General features: G+C 34.4%; 2 protein-coding genes across 3 annotated transcripts; one reads left to right on the top strand and one right to left on the bottom strand.

Annotated features, from left to right (window-relative positions):
• Positions 1-12: 12 nt before the first annotated feature.
• runx2a (RUNX family transcription factor 2a) lies at positions 13-5,352 on the bottom strand. The gene is made up of 6 exons (XM_028603144.1): positions 5,307-5,352; positions 2,923-3,113; positions 2,534-2,693; positions 1,244-1,348; positions 1,081-1,146; positions 13-356 (listed from the first exon to the last, which is right to left on the bottom strand). The coding sequence occupies exons 1-6, from the start codon at positions 5,350-5,352 to the stop codon at positions 13-15; spliced, it is 912 nt and encodes a 303-aa protein (XP_028458945.1).
• On the top strand, positions 3,628-20,538 carry supt3h (SPT3 homolog, SAGA and STAGA complex component). 2 transcript variants are annotated; one of them, XM_028603142.1, is made up of 12 exons: positions 3,628-3,711; positions 5,096-5,193; positions 9,821-9,905; positions 10,078-10,164; positions 10,794-10,890; positions 11,196-11,335; positions 11,473-11,548; positions 12,411-12,523; positions 12,640-12,744; positions 12,992-13,120; positions 19,879-19,968; positions 20,431-20,538. In XM_028603142.1, exons 2-12 carry the CDS (start codon positions 5,102-5,104, stop codon positions 20,470-20,472), a joined length of 1,056 nt encoding a protein of 351 aa, XP_028458943.1. In that variant the 5' UTR covers positions 3,628-3,711; positions 5,096-5,101; the 3' UTR covers positions 20,473-20,538. The 2 variants fall into 2 exon arrangements, with proteins under 2 accessions (XP_028458943.1, XP_028458942.1); XM_028603141.1 differs by having other exon boundaries at positions 5,090-5,193.
• The last annotated feature ends 67 nt before the right edge of the window (positions 20,539-20,605 follow it).

Here is a 20,605-nt window from a genome sequence, read left to right as displayed (position 1 = left end):
CACATTGAGTACTCAATAAGGCCTCCAGACAGGCTCCTCCCCTCGTATAGAAAGACACGCCCCATCAATGTAATTAGTCAGAGATGTGACCATGTTGCGGTCCTCCCCCATGGTTTGGATCGTTTGGTTTGGTCCATGGTAGAAGCTGCTCGGCTGGAACGAACCACTGTGGTTCAGTGAAGGGGGAGGAGGAGAAGACAGGCTGTAGGAGCTGTACGGTGTGGGCTGGGTGGGGTACGAGAGGGTAGGCAAGTGGTGCATTCTGGGACTCGGAGTGAAGGAGGAAGTCAGAGAAGTTACATGTCCCCGAAACGATGTCTCATTGGTCCACAGAGAGGAGGTAAAAGATCTACAATCTGGAGAGAAACAACATCAACAGCTTGTCCACAAAAACATCAGTAACAAATAATACTGAGCATTAAAGTCCATTCTTGAGCTCGGAAACAGCAAAAAAAAGATCCTAATTCAAGGTCCACTTGTTTTCCAGAGCTTTCAGCTATATCGTGTCATGGCCTTCCTCAGCAGATGGAGTTTGTTCAGTTGTGACATAAGTATTGAACTTTTGTTGACCATCTTTATGGAAACTGAGCAAAATCCATCCATGGAAGAAAATATGACATGTGACTAAAAGCTCTGGCATAAATCTAGTAAGTGTGGATTTGTATATGGTTAGTTTTTAGTTGGTTTGAATTTCAAATAAATTGTTACTATTATCAATGGTACTGTAGTACAATTTTAAGGTACTTTATGAGGTATTTCCAGTTTATACTTAACAGTATTTTAGATGGAAATATAGTCCACTTTTTACATTATAAAATACTAAATATGTGATACGAGGGCATTATTAACCCTACCCAACAGTGTACGCTGTGCAAGTACAGTTACTTTATTGTGGATAAAAACATTAGGCACAATTTTATGCAAAAATAAAATACACCAGTTAGATACAACTTTGCTTTTGTGGAGACACTGTACATTTGCACACTGCTGCATATTTGCAGTCCTGTATGTGAAAGTTAACAATAGCATTGTTGGTTTCTAGTTTAGAAATTATAGAAAATAAGGATATATACGACAAACCTGATGGTGCAGTGCTGCTGGTGGGTGACCTGAAAGCTCCTGACTTCACTTCCTTCTGCCTCGGTCCTGTCCACAGAGAGACAGAGAGAGAGAGAGAGTCAGAGTAATTCTGACTGAAAGCTTTGGATAAAACATCTTGTTATTTCTTCCAGTGTGTACTGACGTCTTGGCAGCCGCTGTCCATCCACAGTGACCTTGATGGCTCTGTGTACGGTGGCGATCTGAGGCGGCGAGGTCAGCACATTGATGGAAATTGTGAAACTCTTACCTGAAAAAAATAACACATGTACAGGAAACTGTAGAGGTAATAAACTTGATTTAAGTTGACAATTGCGCTTAAATGTCAGTTTTATCTCAGGCTTTTTTTCTATCTAAGGATAGAGGGTGTCATATGTTGTAAAGATTGACTACAAAGCCGTCTGGGACAAACTTTGTGTTTTGTGTCATACAGATAACCTTGACTGGGAGTCCATGATCGATAACTAATTGACAAAGTATCCCTGTCTTCTTTCTGTTTATCCTTCTAACTTAATTGTCTGAGTTAGAAGGCAAACCCCTTCATATTGCAGCATAGATGGAAAGACAAAATTACTGTAAGAAAATACAAAATGTCTGTGTAAGGGAGGGAATTTAAATGAAAAAAGGTGGAAATCAAAGGAGGATTAGGTGAGGATGATAGGCTACTATGTTTGCTTCAAGGTGTTAACCCTCCAATGTGGCTTGTTCCTTATAGTCTGCATCAACGGAAGTACATTTCCAGGATAATTGCCTGACTTACGCGCTGGATGTCTCTCACCTTCCTCTCTCTGTGTGTTGCCGTTCTCAAAATTCCTTCGCTTCAACAACAAATTTCGAGCTAGCAAGCTACACACTGAAAATGGCAAGTTTGGAAGAAAATTTGGATTGGTTTGATTGGTTCTTTGTGGGAATTATAGTAAAGACTTACAAAGAATATGTTTATGGCATTTACTCCCTAAATGGGACGTTTTGGGAACAATTGGTGGGGATTTGCTATGGACGAAGTACACACGGCGATACAGTGGTAAGAGCAAATTATGTTTAACCATGTATCCAGCTAATTATAAAGCTCATGTTACTGTATAGTGTCAACAGTTAACTTTATTTAATATTGTATGTAGCGTTTTCTTTTGCAGGGTGCAAATGTTCCACCAAAACAAGTTCCTTCCGGAGACTATTTTGCAGAGCCACCGTCACCGTGTCCAGAGCTTAGACGATTGTGATTGGTTTAAAGAAATGGAAACAACCCAGAGTGTTTTTTTCTCCTATCCCTGAATGTATGTGAGGAGGAGCCAGACCTTACTCCACAGCGCTGTGGAGATAGAGCTGGACATGCCAGACTACGTTCCTCATAAATGCTGTTGAGTCACTTTGAAACGAGGCCTCTGCATGTTTATTTATGTTACTTATTGTATCAGTAGATCTGTCCATCTACCTCTCCCACTGCGACCTATGAAGCGCAAGTCATTGAAGTAGGCATAGCCTTGCTTCATGGTCGCTGTGGCGTTGCGTAGCTCGGCGCTGCTGTTTTCACTGTTGCCAGCCATCACTGTGACCACCACGCCATCTGGCACGTCATTGCCCAGGGCAACTACCTGGAGGATGGAGAGAGATGGATGGATAAATGGACAGATAGATGAATGGACAGATATATGAATAGGCAGATAGATTGATAGATAGATAGATAGATAGATAGATAGATAGATAGATAGATAGATAGATAGATAGATAGATAGATAGATAGATAGATAAATAGATAGATAGATAGATAGATAGATAGATAGATAGATAGATAGATAGATAGATAGATAGATGATTGCTTACAGTGAATGCTCTCGGCAGGGTCTTGTTACACCTCCAGTGCTGCGGCAGGCTGCTGCAGAGGAAGTTTGGGCTGTCAGTCTGCACCAGGCCCTTGGGTGGCGCTGTGCTGCGCTGGTGGAGGGACCTTACCTCCTGGTCGTCCTGTTGGCGGTTGGTGGGTGATGGTGTTGGCCGGCACTTCACCACAGGATCTGAGAGGGAGCACAAAGAGAACAGACTAGAGAGATCTATCCTCTATCCTAAAATTCATGTGGTCAACAAAAACTACCTAATATTATAATACAAAAACATTGCCATGTTCACCTGGTAGTGGTAGGCTAATTCCTCAATAAAAAGCATAGTGAGAGCAGAGGTAGAGAAACTACATTTTAAATTTAACTTTTCCAAGTCAGCTCCAAACTCCTCACCGTTCCAAAAGACTTATATGTCACTTATATGATATAAAATATATCAAACTTTTTTTTGAATCAGGGTCTTAATGGTGAAGTATTTGTTTCTTCACTGTGGCTTGAAGCCTCTGTATTTAATGTACTTTATTCTGTGTTTATGTGATAGAAGAACGATCCAATTGGGATGTGTGGCAATTTCTCAAAGTAAAAAAAACAAACAAAACGAAACACTATTATAAGTGCGACGTTAAAGGACGTTTTTGGCCAGATATGTAGAAAACTACAACTACCAAAACGCCGCGCTTCGTAAATTCGATTTACGTCATCAAGTCGCGCCGAAAATTCATTAAATCGAAAAACGTCAACAGACGCAGCACCAACGCTTTCTTGAACGATTTTGGTAAGAGTTTAAAACTATTTGTGGACCTTTTCTTTCTTTCTCTCCTCCTGTCTACCTTTCTTTTTCTCTCTCTCTTCTCACTGCATTGTGTTTAATTCACCGCAGTGTTTGAATAGGAGGGAACTGCGCTGTATTATCATTCAGATTTGACTGCCTGGGAGGGGAAGTTACTGCGGTCACACCACCTGTCCCTTCTGTAGCTACCTCTGTGTGTGAATACTCTGTGTTGATTTGCCTCGAATATGTTCTGCTATCTTGTTATTTTAGGCTATTGGCCCAGCTTCTCTTCTGTACTGTATGATGCCAAAGTGTACATTACAGACTGTATTCAGAACCGTGACAGTTTTGTTGACATTGACTTTTGTAGATCTATGTGTGGGAGAGAAGGTTTTTAATTTGCTTAAGTGGGATGCTGCTGTGCCCTTTTGTGATATTATTCAGCAACAGAATTATTTTGCAGCAATTATTTTGCAGCACTCTACACTCAGCTGTCAGTTTATTGGTTAAACCTAGCTAAAATTAATGCTAGTCTACATAAAACAGGCTGGCAATATGTCATGGTTTTCACTTAACAATACAATACAATTCATCAGCACCACTAACTACAGCCTCCAAAATGACCAATCAGCAGTTTCAACATTATAACCTTCATCAAGGATGGATTTATAGCAGGACTCTTGTATTACACTGCGTTACTGCTAGCAAGGGTGTATCTTATAAAGTTGAGTGGATATCTTCGTCATAACCAAGAATGGTTGTAATTTGGAACAACATTTTGTGAAACCTTGTCTTTGACTTCACAACACAGCATTAAAAATAAGATAAAAACAATTGAAGGGAACAAAGAGCGGGTACACATCACCAGTGTGTGTGTGATTAAAAACCTCAACACAGTAAATAATAAAGTGCTGGATGTGTTTGAAATCACAGAGAGTCAGTATGCATTCAGCGATCTATTTTAATCTGGCAAGAAAGACTTGCTGGATCTGAATTTACAGAATCGGTCTAGTTTGATATTTAAAGATCTCCTGTGTGGAAATCAGGTTGTCAAAGCAAGAGAAGATGTGAGACTGAGACACTTTGAGTAAAGCAACACCTACATTTCTTATGATAAACTAAATAATGATACAGCTGTAGCATCAGCATCATTGTTGACAGGTTTACAAATTGAAATAGTCGGGCAGCCTTTTTATTATCAGTTGTGCTGCTGGGACAATAATTCAACTTACTGATATACAACACATGCTATCTGGTTAGATTTACAGAAATCTTCGTCAGGTTTTTCCCAGGCTACCAGAATAGCAGACTCCACCTTTTAATTTTGTTTCATAGTGTAATGCAGCTTTTTTTGGGGGTTTTTTTCTGTTCATGTCAACAGGTGGCTGTGGTTATGAGCAGTCCCATGGCTGGCTCAGCAGCCTCCAGTTCTAAAGACCGTCCAGCTTCCAGGACTAATTTCATCCCAGAGCTGCAAAGCATGATGTAAGACACACACACACACACAAACACGCACATGCACACGCACACGCACACGCACACGCACACGCACACACACACACGCACACGCACACACACACACGCACATGGAGACTCACCCCAGTACAGCATTGGGCTGCTGCTGAACAGACTGTTTGAAGCCATTGAAACCTGTTTAACAAAGGACAGAGAAAGTGTTTGGCTAATGATAAACTGCCTGATAAAAACTGAAACCCAGATGTCTTGAAACAGTCCTCAATCCGTCATTTTGATGGCACTGTTAAGGTATGTCACATCAAATAGAAATGGCTCACGGGCAGGTGAAAGAAATATCACAATAACATCATCCCTTAATAACGATCAGTTCATATTTAAGATATCGTCGCTAGACTTTCAGTTCATGACATTACAATCAAAGTTAAGACTCCAAAAAGTATGGATCGATTCGATATCACGATGCATCACCTTCTCAGTATTATTATACATTACTACACATGGTTTTCATCAACAAATTCAAGCAGTCAGATGTATATATGAACTCCCCTTTTTATTGTATCTGCTCTTAAAACAGACACTTCCTGAATGTAGCGTAGTCTGAACACCGCAGACAACAGACAAAAGGCAAAAGGCAAAAAAAAGCAGCAACCGGAAAATCAAGAAGTAACATCAGTTGGCAATATTCGATTATGGTCTGTCACTGAATCGATACAGAATCGTCCAGGTCCGCATCGCAATGCATCAATGCAATGATTAATTTCAAAACCCCTAATGGACTTATTAACGGAGTAAATGCAGCAAGTACACAATAAAGGCGTTTCACATGAAGTGTAGCTGAAATGAATGGCCTCATTTTACCTAAACTGTCTTTGCAGTAGAGCTGAAACGATTTTTTTTATTTATTGCTAAGTCTAAACGAATCGGCTATTCAAAAAAATGTACATTATTATCAACAAATTGGATAATCTGTTCTGACATTTTTAGGCAACATAGCTAATATGACCCACTTCACTCTGACATTTTATGGTAAAACACTAAATCAATTTATCAAGTAAATCATTTTCAGATGAATCCATAGTAAAACATAATCATTAGTTGCAGCCCTACTTTGCAGTAGAAGAAAGACTAAACATATTGTATAGTTTAACAAAAGAATAAGTACATTTCCTGAAATCAGTTGGCACAGTTGTCTTCTTAAACATTTGATCTCAAGAGAAATTGAATCTTCTGAGTATACGAGTTAAATTAGAACAAAGGACAAAGACAGTTGTACAACTTTTCCACAAACCACATGGAATTATCTTTTTTTGTCACAAATTAGATCTTTCTGTGGGTTTTTCAAAAGAAGTAAAATACGTGATGTGGCCTCTCATTAGTGTGTGATTGAGTGTGTGTTTTGGGGGTACTCACCTGGTGTTGTGTGTGTGTGTGTGGCTGCAGAGAGATGGTGTTGGTGGTCAGAGAGGCTGAAACCCAACTAAACCCCAAAACCTAAAACCAACGCTCAGCCTGAGGCCCTCCTGCCCACAACCCCAAACCTAAGCCAGTGTGTCTCACCTGCGTGGTTGACAGCAGCAAACAGCCAATCACAGCGCAGATAAGGGGGGAGCGAAGAGACCACAAGGAGGGCTGTCTGCTGTTTGTGACCGAGAGACGGAGGGAAAGAGAAACAATGAGAGAAGGAAAGTGCTTCAGGATGTGGGTTTAGGTTAGACTGCCATTATGGAAGTGGCTTTTTTGGATGCAAATTGAGCCAAATTTTGTGTGTGTGTGTGTGCGCGCACATGCGTGTGTGTGTGTGTGTGTGTGTGTGTGTGTGTGTGTGCGTATGCACGTGTGTGTGTGTGTGTGTGTGTGTGTGTGTGTGTGTGGGGTGCGCGTATGCACATGCGTGTGTGTGTGTGGCCTGTCAACCTTAGTGTGTGTGTTTGTGAGGGTCGGGGAAACATGCACTGATTTAAGTTGCATGTGTTTGGTCAGATAGACATTAATCTCATGTATTTAACTTAAGTTCTGAGTATCGAAAAAAGAAAAATAGTGCAGATTAGGGGTGCATGATATATCGACTTAATATCGTTATTGCGATATCATGTTGCGCAATATTATATATAAAAGTATGCAATATTTTGTTTATTTTGTGGAGCGCTGCGTCCCGTGTCGTGACGTGTGTGCACATTTCGACAGAGTGACAGTGTAAGTGAAGAAATGGATAGAGAGAAAAAAAGCAGAAAGAAAACTCTGTTATGTCATTATAATTGTGGAGGACTACAGATGGAAAGTAGTATAATGCTAAATCTGGTGCAGCCATCTTTTTAATGTAACTGCACATTGTCCTGCTAAATAAACTAAACTAAAAAAAAAAGAAAGAAAGAACACAAAAGTAAGAAAAGGATTGTTGCACAGGGAAAAGATGAAATAAGAGACTGGAGAGGAAACTTTAGTGGTAAAGTAATCCCATCTATTTCTCACCGGTAGCTATTCCACAACTTCATAAACAGTGTTTATATGAGGCAGAGTTTGGAGTCGGAAATATTGAATATTTTTCATCCACGACCGACCTGTGGTCCAGCCGCACTACGGAGCCGTACATAAGTCTCAGTGTGCACTATATTGAATACTATAAAATAGATTGTGAATCTATTTTGATGCGTTTTCCCATAATTTGACATATGTTTAACAATATCAAAATTAATATTGATATTGCAATATCACATTTTGTCAATATCGTGCAACCCTAGTGCAGATGCCATATCTAAGTTTTATGCTTCTACAAAACCATGTTTTTCATTTAACAATTTTCACAAATTTGACTTGTATAAACACAAGTAGTCCTTTACAAGTACAACTTTGGCTTAATAAAATTCAGTCTAAAATTGTCAGAATTTAGTTTTGAATCAGAAACTGTTCAATTCAAGAAAATGTTAACACCAGCACAACTCTGTGCAAGCATTTAAATCCAGCTTGCATGTAGTTCTTGGTACTCAGTGCTACAGACACATTTCAGTTGGTACCACAAAAGTATTGATGTTTATAATACCTAGCTATATTTAACTTAAGTGCATTAATAACAATTACTCAGTTTATTGCCGTCAAGTGCTAATTTAGTAAGCATTTTGAGTTAAATAATTAAATGATGTATGATGGGACTGCACGATAAATTGTTATAAAACCGCGATCTCGATCTTCGATTTTTTTTATTGATTTTTTTTTTCTCCTTCAATTAATTTATTGAAAGCATTTGACATTAAATGTTTTAATTACGTCAAGACATGTTCAAAGAGTTCAGATAGAGCCGGTATCACGCCCATATTTAGTTCAATGTGTTATATGTCACTATTCTTGGTAGCCTACTGTACTTAAATGGCCAGTATGTACTTTATTTTCTTTATTCATTGAAGCCTCTATGTTTACGGGCTTGTGGTGATGCGCAATGTGCTATAGGTGGCAAAAACAATTTTGGTTTGTCATGGTTCATGAAATATGGTATATGGTGTGAAATAAACATCACTCTTTGTGAGAAAAGAATCGTGGCAGAGAATCGTGATATCAATTCTAAGCTAAAAAATCGTTATATTCGTAATATTGTTTCTCCGAATCGTGCAGGCCTAATGTATGATATTGACATATCAATAAATGTCTATATCACATCTCTTTATTGTTTGGTACAACACAATACAAGATCATCCTGTCAACTCCATGAAGCTGTTATATGTTGCTGTTAATGCAGTTTCACATGTTGGCAGCAGAAAGAGCAGCTTGATTAGAAAAGAACTGAGAAATAATACAACTGAACCACTACAGTGAAAAGTGATCTCTCAGATGCTCCCAAAACAATGGCAAACAATTGGTATATAAACACTTTTAAAATTGTTAAAGGTCCCATGACATGGTGCTCTTTGGATGCTTTTATATAGACCTTAGTGGTCCCCTAATACTGTATCTGAAGTCTCTTTTATATAGACCTTAGTGGTCCTCTAATACTGTATCTGAAGTCTCTTTTATATAGACCTTAGAGGTCCCCTAATACTGTATCTGAAGTCTCTTTTATATAGACCTTAGAGGTCCCCTAATACTGTATCTGAAGTCTCTTTTATATAGACCTTAGTGGTCCCCTAATACTGTATCTGAAGTCTCTTTTATATAGACCTTAGTGGTCCCCTAATACTGTATCTGAAGTCTTTTTCCTGAAATTCAGCCATGGTGCAGAATTACAGCCACTAGAGCCAGTCCCACAATGAGCTTTCCTTAGGATGTGCCATTTCTGTGTCTGTAGCTATTGAGGAGGAGAGGGGGGGCAAGGTGGAGGTTGGGGGTGTGGTCTTATGACCTCATAAGGAGGAGATTCCAGATCGGCCCATCTGAGCTTTCATTTTCTCGAAGGCAGAGCAGGATACCCAGGGCTCGGTTTGCACCTATCACCATTTCTAGCCACTGGGGGACCATAGGCAGGCTGGGGGAACGCATATTAATGTTAAAAAAAAACTCAAAGTGAAATTTTCATGCCATGGGACCTTTAATAAGCATTGACTTGTAACAGTTACCAGCTCATTAACACCGGCAGTCTAAATACATTTCACTGTTTGAGATGATTCACTTGAAAAATCACTGTGATTCACATTTTGTCTTTGTGCTTCAGGTTTGCTCTGGGAGACGCCCGCAGGCCTCTGCACGAGACTGCAGCTCTGGTGGAGGATATTGTGCACACGCAGCTCATTACTATGGTAACGCAAATACAGTACACTTGTACGTACATAGGCATAACGGCGGAAGAAGTTTCTCCGATCTTTTACTTAAGTAAAAGTAGCAATACTACAGTGTGGAGATACTTTGTTATTAAATAGAGTGTAAGTTATGCTCAATAATGCTAATTAAAGTGATTGGTTTATTTATCAGCTGCACCAGGCCTGCGAGGGGGCGTCTCTTCGAGGGTCAAGGGTCATTTCACCGGAGGACATCCTGTTCCTGATGAGGAGGGACAAGGTAAACAAGACACGCACAAAACACACACTGAAACAGCACATAAAATACACAAAACATTATATCATGAAGGATTCTTATTGAATGAAAAAAAAAAAAAAAATTAGGGTCACCATTGGTAGCAGCTTTGATATTAATAACTATTACTGTAATATAGTTATTCGATCCACTAATCACATCCACAAATCCTTTTCTCTTTCTTCTGTCTTTTCTTGGGGGCGGAGGGGGCAAGGCAGGAACACCCAAAAGATAACGATAAGAAATAAGAAAACTAAATGCTAGGGGGGAAAAAAACAAAAAGGTGGACTTCGCTAACCCTCCTCCTTAATTAATTAATTAATTAATTAATTATTAATATGATATGAATGATATATATGTAGTTCTCTCAGTAATAAAACAACTACAATTCTCTACCAAATTCAAATCACTATCTGCTTATTTATTTACGTTTTGGGTTATTGTCTGCATATCATTTTTGTACTATGTCCCATATATTTGAGTGTGTATTATATATATATATATATATATATATATATATATATATATATATATATATATATATATTTTTTTTTTTTTATTATCTTTCTTATTCTGTTCTTCACTTTCTCTCTCTTTTTCCATCTGCTAACCAGAGGAAGGTGGCTAGATTGTTAAAATATCTCCAGTTTAGAGATTATAAATCCAAACTACTCAAAACTGTGGAGGATGAAGAAATGCTGCAAGAAACGGGTACGTGCACGCTCACACGTACGCATCCACGGCAGCTGATGTTGGATCAATCAATCAAAATGTAATGACAAAAAGAGATGTGGTTGTGAGCCTTTATGGAAGAACAGCTTGATAATCAGATGAACATACAGTTTACTGCTTTTACAGCCTAGACACAATTCATTTCCCCCGTACTGCTAAGATTTGTGTTAAATTCATTATGTTATCAAACTGCAAACTGTCAAACTGGTTTTAAATAAATGTTTGAGAACCAAATATCAGATAAATTGGCTTTTATTTTATTTTTGTGTCGTGTGTGTTTGCAGACAAATCGGGTGTTGCCGGCGCTACCCAGCGGAGGCAGCGATTGGCTCAGGATTTTCTGGTGTGGATGGATCAGACTGGCGAGCTCCTGTCGTTGGCTGAGCGACACGAAGTAGATCCAGTCAAACAGGAGCGGATGGAGGTCAGAGGTTATCAGCCATGACACACTGGCAGCACTGATTTGACTGTAGACATCAGTACATTAAACTCATTTTTGGGATCGGTGATGATGATTTTAATTATTAATTGTTTATGTTTTGTGTGTCTCTGTATCTTCAGCGTTTGGAGCGTCAGACTCGAACTATGGACCAGACTCAGTACTCTGAGTTCTGTGAGAGTAGACAGCTCAGCTTTGGTAAGTCTCTGTCTAATGATCCTAGTTTCAGGAAGTTAATAAAGCCATAGAGATATAGTTTGTAGAGCTAGGCTTTGCACTATAGCTAGGAGAAGCCCTGTCCTAACTGCCTATAATTACCAAATATTATTAATTTGTCATTAATTACAATTACGATTAGTTTCCAGTGCAGATCATTCAAGGAACCAATCAAAAACCATCTCAAGTAATGTTCCTTGTAGCAGAACAGGCACACAGGAGTACAAATACTGAATGTCGAGCCTGTTTTTAGAGCTGCATTTTTATTATCCGTTGATTACTTCTTGATTACCTGATTGTTTACTTTTTAAAATGAAAGACGTTTGAAAAGGAAAAAATGGCCAAATCGTCTTCAAATTGCTTTCGTTATCCAATCAGCAGTCCAAAACACAAATATGTTCAGTTTCCAATAATATAACACTGAGTAAAGCTGTAACTGACAAACATTTGTCTTTTTTTATTTAAAATTGTTCCGTCTCTTGGCTAATTGATTAGTCGACTATTTGTTTCAGCACAAAACCCATACAACTTACTGTATTATGAGATATCACGTCAAGATAAAAATATATAATGTGAGATAAATGTGTCTCTTAACCTTGGCCCAATGATGTCAATCTGTAGGGTAGTTAGATTTTAGTTAAGCATTTCAAAAATAGTGCCAAAAATACACAAAGCAAATTCTTGTGTGTGTGTGTGTGTGTGTGTGTGTGTGTGTGTGTGTGTGTGTGTGTGTGTGTGTGTGTGTGTGTGTGTGTGTGTGTGTGTGTGTGTGTGTGTGTGTGTGTGTGTGTGTGTGTGTGTGTGTGTGTGTGTGTGTGTGTGTGTGTGTGTGTGTGTCTTCCAGCTAAGAAGGCGTCAAAGTTTCGGGACTGGCTGGACTGCAGCACTTTAGAGCTGAAACCCAACAGCATCTCCATGGAGATCTTGTCATACCTGGCCTATGAGACTGTTGCCCAGGTAATATGTTGAACCATGATGTCGCACATATCCTATTAATGTCTCTATCTACTTTGATACGTGTAGTGAAAAACCTTCCAGTGTTGTAAAGTGGTTCTGTCACTCTCCTTGTTCAGATTGTGGATTTGTCTCTGTTGGTAAAGCAAGAAATGACCGCGAAAACCAATCCCGTTGGTCGTGTTATCTCTGCCAGCTACATCCACTACAACACACACACCGAGGTAGGACGAACACTAATGTCACTCTCACATTCTCACGCATTTTTTATCACCTAAACTGGAGCACTACGGTCATGTTTTTATAAAAAAATACATTTTAAGATTATTTTTTGGGGGGCTTTTTCAGTGGATACAGTGGATAGATATGAAAGGGGGAGAGAGATGGGGAATGACACGCAGCAAAGGGCAGCAGGTCGGATTCGAACCTTGTTTTAAGTAAGTAAATAACATCTGTCTTCCATCTTTCCAGGTAAAGAAGGATCCAGACTCACCTGAAGCCACTCCCCCTTCCACGCCTAGCTCCGCCCACTCATCCAAATCCCTCCCACAGGGTAACGGCAGTCTGGACGGCCGAGGGAGACAGAGGAAACGCAAAAAGGTGTGTTTGATCTGCAACCCTCTTATAGCGTTTTTGTTATTCACAGTGTCTGAGTCTAAAATATAGTGTACCAGAAATTTTCAATATTCATACTATAATTTTTTTATGACTTTTTTGGAACTACTATACTAGGACTTTTTTTATAATTTTTTTCGACATACTATGCTATGACTTCTAATGATTTTTTTTTCGACATACTATACTATGACTTTTTTCAACATACTATACAATGACTTTTTTTAAGAATTTTTTCAACATACTATACTGTGACTTTTTTATTACTTTTTTCGACATACTATGCCCTTTTTATAAAAAATTTAAATATACTATAGTATGACTTTTTTATGAATTTTATTGACATTCTATGAATCTTTCTGACATACTATACTATGACTTTTTGATAAATTTTTTCGACATACTATACTGACTTTTTTTCAACATACCTTACTATGACCTCTTAATGATTTTTTAATACATACTATACTATTACTTTTTTATGACTTTTTTTAGACATACTATACTATGACTTCATTATAATTTTTTTATGACTTTTTTGGAACTACTATACTAGGACTTTTTTATAATTTGTTTTTGACATACTATGCTATGACTTCTTATGATTTTTTTTTTCGATATACTATACTAGGACTTTTTTCAACATACTATACAATTACTTTTTTTATGAATTTTTTCAACATACTATACTGACTTTTTCAATATACTATACTATTACTTTTTTTATGAATTTTATTCACATACTATACTATGAATTTTTTCCACATACTATGCTATAACTTTTTGATGACTTTTTCGACATACTATGAATTTTTTCGAATTACTATACTAGACTTTTAATACATTTTTCGACATACTATGCTATGACTTTTTTATTTAATTTTTCGGACATACGATACCGACTTTTTTCGACATGACCTTTTAATGATTTTTTAAAACATACTATAGTATGATTTTTTTATGACTTTTTTTCAACATACTATGACTTTTTTATGACTTTTTTTTAACATACTATACTATGACTTTTTTATTACTTTTTTGACATACTATGACCTTTTTATAAAAAAATTTAAATCTACTATATTATGAAGTTTTTATGAATTTTATTGACATTCAATGAATTTTTCTGACATACTATACTATGACTTTTTGATGAATTTTTACGACCTACTAGAATGACTTTTTTTCAACATACCTTACTATAACCTCTTAATGATTTTTTAATACATACTATACATTACTTTTTATGACTTTTTTAGACATACAATGCTATGACTTCATTATCATTTTTTGAAACGTCCTATAATAGCACTTTTTTATTAATTTTTCCAACATACTATACTATGACTTTTTTTATGAATTTTTGCGACATACTGTTCTGACCTTTTTCGACATACTATATTTTTTCGACATACTATACTATGACCTTTTTCAACATATTATACTAGGACTTTTTGCGACATACTGTACTATGACTTTTTTGACTTTTGCGACATACTATTCTGACCTTTTTCAACATACTATACTGACTTTTTTCAACATACTATACTATAACCTCTTAATGATTTTTTAAAAACATACTATACTATGATATGACATGATTTCATTATAATTTTTTTAAACATACTCGACATACTATACTATGACCTTTTATAAAAGAATGTAAATATACTATACTATGACTTTTTTATTACTTTTTTCGACATACTATACTATGACCTTTTATAAAAGAATGTAAATATACTATACTTTGACTTTTTTATGACTTTTTTGACATACTATACTATGACTTTTTGTAAATTTACTATAGTATGACTTTTTTATGAATTTTTGCAACATACTGTTCTATGACCTTTTCGACATACTATACTATGACTTTTTTCAACATACTGTACAATGACTTTTTTATGAATTTTTTCAACATACTATACTAACTTTATCAATATACTGTACTATTACTTTTTTTATGAATTTTATTCACATACTATATTATGAATTTTTTCCACATACTATGCTATGCTATAACTTTTTGATGACTTTTTCGACATACTATGAATTTTTTTGAATTACTATACTAGACTTTTAATAAATTTTTCGACATACTATGCTATGACTTTTTTATTTAATTTTTCCAACATACTATACCAACTTTTTTTCGACATGACCTTTTAATGATTTTTTAAAACATACTATAGTATGATTTTTTTATGACTTTTTTTCAACATACTATGACTTTTTTATGACTTTTTTCAACATACTATACTATGACTTTTTTATTACTTTTATCGACATACTATGACCTTTTATAAAAAAATGTAAATATACTATAGTATGACTTTTTTATGAATTTTATTGACATTCTATGAATTTTTCTGACATACTTATACTATGACTTTTTATGACTTTTTTAGACATACTATACTATGACTTCATTATAATTTTTTGAAACGTCCTATAATAGCACTTTTTAATTAATTTTTCCAACATACTATACTATGACTTTTTTTATGAATTTTTGCGACATACTGTTCTATGACCTTTTTCGACATACTATACTATTACCTTTTTCGACATACTATACTATGACTTTTTGCGACATACTATACTATGACTTTTTTGACTTTTGCAACATACTATTCTATGACCTTTTTCAACATACTATACTGACTTTTTTCAACATACTATACGATGACCTCTTAATGATTTTTTTTAAAACATACTATACTATGATATGACATGATTTCATTATGATTTTTTTTAAACATACTCGACATACTATACTATGACCTTTTATAAAAGAATGTAAATATACTATACTATGACTTTTTTATTACTTTTTTAGACATACTATACTATGACTTCATTATAATTTTTTGAAACGTCCTATAATAGCACTTTTTAATTAATTTTTCCAACATACTATACTATGACTTTTTTATGACTTTTTTAGACATACTATACTATGACTTCATTATAATTTTTTGAAACGTCCTATAATAGCACTTTTTAATTAATATTTCCAACATACTATACTATGACTTTTTTTATGAATTTTTGCGACATACTGTTCTATGACCTTTTTCGACATACTATACTATGACCTTTTTCGACATACTATACTATGACTTTTTGCAACATATTATACTATGACTTTTTTGACTTTTGCGACATACTATTCTATGACCTTTTTCAACATACTATACTGACTTTTTTCAACATACTATACTATGACCTCTTAATGATTTTTTTTAAAACATACTATACTATGATATGACATGATTTCATTATGATTTTTTTTAAACATACTTGACATACTATACTATGACCTTTTATAAAAGAATGTAAATATACTATACTATGACTTTTTTATTACTTTTTTCGACATACTATACTATGACCTTTTATAAAAGAATGTAAATATACTATACTAATTTTTGCAACACACTGTTCTTTGACCTTTTTTGACATACTATACTATGACTTTTTATAATTGTTTTAAACATACTATAGTATGACTTTTTATAAATATTTCTCCGACATACTATACTATGATTTTTATGACATACTATACAATGATATCCTTGAATTTTCTTATGGCATACTGTACTATGACATTCTTTATATACTTTTTCTTTATTGCTTTTCCATTACAGAAAGATCACATACACACAAAAGAGAGAAAAAAAACATGACATGATCTGGATTGCCCTTTCTTCACAAAACCCATTTATTCTTATATATATATATATATCTTATAGATATATTCAGTGGTTCATTCTCTTATGTTGTCGTTGACATCGTCCATTTCTCTCAACATTGCTTATTATAATATATATATATATATATATATATATATATATATATATATATATATATATATATATATATATATATATGCGCGTTTATTCTTATTTAACTGCTCATATAATATATTTCAAACCCAATTTTTCAGCCTTCCTTTTTTTCGACATACTATACTATGACTTTTTTATGACCTTTTCCGACATACTATATACTATGACTTTTTTCGACATACTATACTATTACTTTTTATTAAAAAAAAGTAAATATACTATAGTATGACCTTTTTCGACATACTATGACTTTTTTATGACTTTTTGCGACATACTTTTCTATGACCTTTTTCGACATACTATCCTACGACTTTTTATAAAAAATGTAAACATACTATAATATGACTTTTTCGACACTATTCTATGACCTTTAATGATTTTTTTAAAACATACTATGACTTTTTTGACATACTATACTATGACTTTTTGTGACATACTGTACTATGGCTTTTTTGAATTTTTGCGACATACTATTCTATGACCTTTTTCGACATACTATACTGACTTTTTTTCAACATACTATACTATGACCTCTTAATGATTTTTTTAAGACATACTATACTATGATATGACATGATTTCATAATGATTTTTTTTAAACATACTATAATAGGACTTTATTAATTTCTTTGACTTACTATACTATGACTTTTTGATGACTTTTTTGACATACTATACTATGACTTTTTGTAAATATACTATAATATGACTTTTGATGACTTTTTCGACATAATATCTATGACCTTTAATGATTTTTTAAAACATACTATGACTTTTTTGACATACAATACTGACTTTTCTCAACATACTATACTATGACCTTTAATCATTTTTTAAAACATAATATAGTATGATATGATATGATTTCTTTATGATTTTTTTAAACCATACTATACTATGACTTTTTGATGAATTTTTTCGACATACTATACTATGAATTTTTTTGACATACTATACTATGAATTTTTTCTGACTTTTGTTTTGGACTATTTTTAACATACTATACTATGACTTTTTCATGACTTTTTTCGACATACTGACTTTTTTCAACGTACTATACTATGAACTCTTAATGATTTTTTAAAACATACTATACTATGACTTCATTATGACCTTTTTCGACATACTATACTATGACTTTGTTATTACTTTTTTCGACATACTATACTTTGACTTTGTTATTACTTTTTCGACATACTATCCTATGACTTTTTATAAAAAATTTAAACATACTATAATATGACTTTTTGATGACTTTTTTGACACTATTCTATGACCTTTAATGATTTTTTTAAAACATACTATGACTTTTTTGACATACTATACTGACTTTTTTTTAACATACTATACTATGACTTTTCATTAAAAATAAAGAAAATGTACTATAGTATGACTTTTTATAACGTTTTTTGACCTACTATAATATGACTTTTTTATGACTTTTTTTCAACATGCTATGACTTTTTTACTTTTTTCGACATACTATACTATGACTTTTTGTAAATATACTATAGTATGACTTTTTATGAATTTTTGCAACATACTGTTCTATGACCTTTTTTGACATACTATACTATGACTTTTTTATGACCTTTTTCAACATACTATAGTGACTTTTTTCAACGTACTATACTATGAACTCTTAATGATTTTTCCAACATACTATACTATGACATTTTTATGACTTTTTTGACATACTATTCTATGACCTTTAATGATTTTTTATAAAACATAATATAGTATGATATATGATTTCATTATGATTTTTTAAAACATACTATACTATGACTTTTTGATGAATTTTTTTTGACACACTATACTATGAATTTTATCTGACTTTTTGGGACTATTTTTAACATACTATACTATGACTTTTTTATTACTTTTTTGACATATTATACTATGACCTTTTTCGACATACTATACTATGACTTTTTCCAACATACTATACTATGACTTTTTTGACATACTATTCTATGACCTTTAATGCTTTTTTTAAAACATACTATGACTTTTTTGCAACATACTATTCTATGACCTTTTTCGACATACTATACTGTGACCTTTAATGATTTTTTTAAATACTATACTATGACTTTTTTTATGACTTTTTATAATTGTTTTAAACATACTATAGTATGACTTTTATACATACAATGATCTCCTTGAATTTTCTTATGGCATACTGTACTATGACATTCTTTATATACTTTTTCTTTATTGCTTTTCCATTACAGAAAGATCACATACACACAAAAGAGAGAAAAAAAACATGACATGATCTGGATTGCCCTTTCTTCACAAAACCCATTTATTGTTGTAATATATTCAGTGGTTCATTCTCTTATGTTGTCGTTGACATCGTCCATTTCTCTCAACATTGCTTATTATAAGATATATATATATATATATATGTGCGCGTTTATTCTTATTTAACTGCTCATATAATATTTCAAACCCAATTTTTCCGCCATCCATCTTGAGTTGGTGGCTCGGACTTCAACCATCTTTTCGTAATGGCCTTCTTACAAAATTTTCAGCAGATATCGGTCTTCTCTTAACAAAGCAAAATACATGGGAATGGTCTGCATTTATTGCCCTACATCTTCAACATTGTTGTGCTATAGAGAAGTTTTAGCTCATAATTTTGGATGTCATTAAGAATCTAATTATATTCTTTGTGTTCTCTCCAAGTATGTAAGGATGTTGTGATCCAAATATGGAACCAATCATCTTCTGCGACTAGGAAATTTTTTTTGACATATTATACTATGCCTTATGACATACTTAGACTTAAGTCATAGTATAGTATGTCGAAAAAAATTCCAAAAAGTCATGTATGTCGTAATCGGTATCCTCAGGTTTATCAATACAGTATTATTTGTTTCAGAGTTGTCCGGCTACAGTGGAACCTCCCAGTGGAGCCATCCAGCCCTGTCACATCAGAGAGGCTATCAGAAGATACAACTACCGACACACAGTATGTACACACACAATCAGGCTTTCACATTTTGGCAGAGGCACATTACTACATTCCATATTTCATGGATTGGTTTGGAGTATTTACAAGTCTATCTCAATACAATACTCACATCATATGAAAGTTATTGGTTAAAATCATTCCTCCTGCACATACTATAAGTGTGACCACACAGTAAGAGATAGGGAAAACAATCTAGTCTTTTCTTTTCGTGCAAAATGCATTTTAAAGTTTATTCACAGCAAATAAGATGCTTCAGCAGTCTGAGTTCGCCAAAGTTAGTATTTCTACCAGAAACCTCTTTCTATTCCCCCAGTGTTTTAAGTTTGTTGATAGAGGAAAGGTCATACTTTAAAAAAAAAAAAATACTTCAAGACTTTGGAAGACACTCACTTGTTTTGCAAGTCTCAGACTGCAGATTTTAGTATCATACTGTACTTGAAACCCCCCTCTCTTTCTCAGAGTGCTTATTGGAGAAGTGGGATGGCCTTCCTCGCCTGCTAAAGATGCAACAGATTCTTCTTATGTACGTGTATTCTTCTTATTGTTGTAATAAAGACTTTTCAGTAAGCTGGTGTTTTTGAACCATTTTGTGTTTTTCAGAATCACCGAGTTGGCACCAGATTTCTTTTTTACA

Source organism: Perca flavescens, chromosome 17, assembly GCF_004354835.1.
Source record: "Perca flavescens isolate YP-PL-M2 chromosome 17, PFLA_1.0, whole genome shotgun sequence".
Taxonomy (NCBI): Eukaryota; Metazoa; Chordata; class Actinopteri; order Perciformes; family Percidae; genus Perca; species Perca flavescens.
This window is presented reverse-complemented; position numbering and strand designations above follow the sequence as displayed.

What these genes read in the sequence shown, in the direction of transcription:
- supt3h (XM_028603142.1), top strand. Translation starts at nt 5,102, where the DNA reads ATGAGCAGTCCCATGGCTGGCTCAGCAGCCTCCAGTTCTAAAGACCGT. An exon ending in CCAGAGCTGCAAAGCATGAT is followed by an intron (nt 5,194 to 9,820) that starts GTAAGACACACA and finishes TTTGTGCTTCAG; the next exon opens with GTTTGCTCTGGGAGACGCCC. An exon ending in ACACGCAGCTCATTACTATG is followed by an intron (nt 9,906 to 10,077) that starts GTAACGCAAATA and finishes TTTATTTATCAG; the next exon opens with CTGCACCAGGCCTGCGAGGG.
- runx2a (XM_028603144.1), bottom strand. Translation starts at nt 5,352, where the DNA reads ATGGCTTCAAACAGTCTGTTCAGCAGCAGCCCAATGCTGTACTGGG. An exon ending in CATAGGTCGCAGTGGGAGAG is followed by an intron (nt 1,349 to 2,533) that starts GTAGATGGACAG and finishes TATTTTTTTCAG; the next exon opens with GTAAGAGTTTCACAATTTCC. An exon ending in CAGCAGCACTGCACCATCAG is followed by an intron (nt 357 to 1,080) that starts GTTTGTCGTATA and finishes GTTTCTCTCCAG; the next exon opens with ATTGTAGATCTTTTACCTCC.